At 32.2% G+C, this 4,308-nt stretch overlaps 1 protein-coding gene across 1 annotated transcript; it reads right to left on the bottom strand.

Moving 5' to 3' along the window:
- Nucleotides 1-713: 713 nt before the first annotated feature.
- LOC127737396 (uncharacterized) lies at nt 714-3,089 on the bottom strand. The gene has a single exon (XM_052248048.1). The coding sequence runs from the start codon at nt 3,087-3,089 to the stop codon at nt 1,191-1,193; it is 1,899 nt and encodes a 632-aa protein (XP_052104008.1). The 3' UTR covers nt 714-1,190.
- Between the last annotated feature and the right edge of the window lie 1,219 nt (nt 3,090-4,308).

Below are 4,308 nucleotides of genomic sequence, written 5' to 3'. Positions count from 1 at the left end.
GAGGTGGTTAATTTCACCACCAACAAAAAAGTTCTTATTAAGATGTCGTATTCTTCAATCAATTAAAGTACATCAATGGTAAACGAAATTTAATTTTCTATTGAAAAATATGAAAAAATAAGATAGGGTACGATTGTCAATGAGTCAACTACCCACCAGAGACCAAATCACTTAGATGCAAGCAATTATGGGCAATCATTCAATCTTCGGCGACGAGCAAAATCTTAACAGTCTTGTCTGGTCGCTCATTTCTTTCACGATCAAAATAAAGCGTTGTCTTCTCTTTCACGATCAATTTTGACTACAAATCAACAAAATCCTTCTTTTAAAATAATAATCTTAACATTTTCAAGGGAAAAACAGTTCCTTCTTACTGCACTGTCTGACAAACAACAGATTTGGTTTCAAATCTATCGTGATTTATTATAATGTGATAATTATAGACCCAAAACGTACATTTTCTTAAATGATCGCATAATGTTATGTGTCGCTTTTTGTTGTTTCTTAAAAAGTACAGCATTTTTTTCTTTATCTAAATGGACAATTTTGACAGAAATATTAATTGTTTTTTGATAGTAAAGATGAAAAACATACAAAGACAAATAAAAAGAAATTAAGATGATAAACAACTACCTAGAATCTATACTTCAAGACCATCATGTATTATTTGTGAAGTTGATACGGAATATTTATCCTCAGAGCTTATACTCATATGTTTTACACTATGCAGAATTTAAATAAAATTTATATCTATCTTCAGTTGTATTACAGATTAAGGTGACTGCAATATCTGATAGATTTTGGAGCAAACCGTGACCTTTCCAACTATTTTTACGAGCCTGTATACCATAGAAGGAGTTATTAATAAAACCAGTGTTATAAGGCCAATCAATTGTTTCTATTATCTTTTATATCACTACAGAGCCACTCCCTCTTTCGTTACTGCCTACTATCACATGGACTTTTAATCTCTATTTCAATCATATATTGCAAACATTACATTCATCATTTTATAAGAATATCAATTTTAAAGTTTCATGACAAATACACACTCACATTAATTATCACAGATTTTGGGAAAGATAACTTCGGAAGTGTTTCTTCGTTTGTCTGAGAATTGCATTATTTTGTTTAAATATAGAGCAATGCATGCTAACAATCAAGTCACTGAAAAGCAGATATCAATTCATTCATTTGTAACAATAACAATATTTCCGGAGTTCCTCGTGTTCTTTTTCAATACATTTAGGAGCATTTCCATATTTATTAACTCTACTAATTGAACTTTCATCTAAGATAAATGTATCAGCTTGCATATTATGATTAACAGTTACTTCAAATAATCCATCTCCAGGAGTTGTATAGATCAACACCTGATAAACAGTATGCAAAATTGCTGTATTATCCGATAAATATGCTCGGAAACCGTCAGCATCATTAGTCTTTTTGAATAGAAGCATATCTTTTTCAGGTAGCAGTTTTTGTGCTCTCAAAACATTTCTAAGTGTTAATTTTTGACAGAGTTTCCGATGAGGTTCTGTCAATTTATTTATTTCAGAAACTACATAATTTGAAACTTTAAGCACTGTCTGGTCGTCATTATTTAGACTTTCCCAATTTAAACATGCACACCAATGAGTTTCAATTCCTGCGCTGACACATGTTCTTGTTTTAGGGATTTCTTTGAACAAACTAATTCCTCTGTTATTTATATCTCCTTTTCCTACACCTTTGAAGTTTAGAATGTCTAAGAAGGTAGGATGTAAGTCAAATGGACAAGTTAATCTATCAACATTTAATTTGAAGTTTCGATATGCTGAACTATGTTTAGTTTTAAACCACTCTGGAAAAGAAAATCCAAAAAACGGAAGTCTTTCTTCTTGTTTACCTTGCAACGAAGATCGAAGACTGCTGAATCTCGCCCCATGGTCGCTCATTAAAATCACAAGAGTATTTCTTAAATATTTCCCATCATTTAGAAATTTTAATAGATTGAGCAAATCTTCATCTGCAGTTTCAACCATATTGTTATCACCATGACTGACTTCACTATGGAAACCGAATACAAACTTTGGAACTTTATCATATGTAGTGTAAATGTCACGAATCCATTGCATGAAGACTTGAGATCTTCTTTTACTACCTAAGCACAATTTTTTGTGTTTGCCATAGTATTGTTTTTGTGCTGTTACATGAAACGGTCTCATATAATGATCAGTAGGATTGTCCTTGAAGCCCACCATTCTATATGTAAATGTTCCTATATCTGGACAGTCTTCTCCCCATGCAGTAACGTATCCATTCTTCTGAAAATCTTTCCAAACCATTGGGTAAATATCGACGAAGTCCTTTTTAGCTAGTCTTTTTAGTGTTCGAGGTAATTCTAATTCTGTTTTACCTGTAAAAATGGGTATAAAGGCTTGTGGTGTTCCATCACCAACTATATTGTATCCATTTAGTGTTGTTCCTTTTAAAATCTCCGTGAAATATTTATATGTCTTTTTCAATTTTCTTATATATGTCATATGAGACAGAGAATCAAATCCGAGCATCAATACATCTAAACCTAGACTAGAACTAAGATTGGCTGCCTTTTTATGATATTCTGGTACATTTCGCACGCCAACATGTACATTTTCGTACACATTTTTGTCTTTCCCTGTGCAGTGAACTTTAACAAAATCAGATTTAAGAGAAAGAACCGAAGAATCAGTTAAAGTTACAGTGTCCATATCTTTGTTCTGAAAGTCATCAATACGATCAAAATAAGTAAGTTTACAAGAAATACTTCCATGTTTTTTCTTAGCTTCAGATGTAATAAACACAGTTCCATTCGATACAGATACCCAATCCGTGTCTTCAGAACATTTCACAGGATCAACGGAATAAAAATGCTTGGCATAATCTCCTTCAAATGGATTTAATTTTGGTTGAACACATACTTGGTCTCTTTTTCTGTGATTTTGTATCGAACTAGTAGAGGTCACTGTTGTAGGTGATGCAATAGACTTTGACACTGATATCCCAATATAAATGCCTGTCAATACAAAACCAATCACTAGCAGTAGTCTTCTACTTCCTTGACGCATTCTGAAAGAAAGTAAGTTCATTCTTGTATTGACTTTTCACATAGACAAATTTCCGTCGTATTCTTGAATAGCATTATTTTCAATTCAAGTATTTACTTTCCTGCGTTAACCCATATTAGTTTGCCATAAAAGTCCTTATCAAGGGCAAAACCATGAATAAAAGCTTAACATAATAAGAGCTAAAAAAAGATATACTTGTTTTTTTCCCCTCTCATTTATTTAGTAATTATGCTCAAACTACGAAAACAAAATTCACTCACTTATTTGTAACAATTTTAAATGAACCGACTTGCTTTCTTGGTCGGATCCAAGATTTTAGAACGGGGCGTAATTCCATAAAACGGATTATATAAAATATTTGGATGACTTTATGCTAAAAAATATATAAATCGTGAAAAACACGATATAATACATTTTTTGGCGATCAAAGGAGGCGTACGCACTCTATCCCCCCCCCCCCCCCCCCCCCCCCCTTGGATCCGCCACTGACTTTGCTGTAGCTGGGTATATATAAATTACTAGCTAGGATTAGATTAATACGTTATTCTAAGCTTTGATTGTCATTTTGTGGCAATCCGTATCGAGACCGGAAGAAATGATAATTTACAATCACAAGAAAGAACTAGCTTTTGCTGTCCATATTCCATTGACGACGAAGAGCATATGCTTATATTTTTCCCATTATATGACGATATGTGAGACAGTTGCTTTAATAACTTAAACCTTGATTGTTTTAGTATTTTTTCTAGTCAAGATAAGCTACCAGTATGTGATTCTAGGTGAAATATCCGTGTGTGTGTGCCCATCCTGCAGAGACATTTTAGATATACGTCGTAGATTTTTATATACATGTAGATAATTTGTTTTCTTTCTCTTTTCCTTTATGGTTTTTAAATGTTTTAAGTAATTTGTTTCTTATGTGTAAATAATCATCATCTCTCGTAATTCTATATGAATGGCTTTTATATATTTGTAATTTATGTTTTATTCAATGTGGTTTGTACTTATTTGTAAAAGATGAGACGTTAATAAAAAATTGTATTGTAATTTCAATTGGATTTTTAAATCTTTTTTCAACCTTCAAGCACCTTGAAGCAGTGTTTAAACTCTGATTTACTGCACACAAAAAAAGAGAAATAAATCTGAAAAAGGAAGGAGATGTGTTAAAATTAACATACTTGTAAACAATAGGAAATTCTCAACAACATGTTTCCCTTAC

This window comes from Mytilus californianus, unplaced genomic scaffold (assembly GCF_021869535.1).
Source record: "Mytilus californianus isolate M0D057914Y unplaced genomic scaffold, xbMytCali1.0.p SCAF_4, whole genome shotgun sequence".
In the NCBI taxonomy this organism is placed as follows: domain Eukaryota; kingdom Metazoa; phylum Mollusca; class Bivalvia; order Mytilida; family Mytilidae; genus Mytilus; species Mytilus californianus.
Note: the sequence above shows the minus strand (reverse complement) of the source record. Positions and strands in the feature narration are given on the sequence as shown.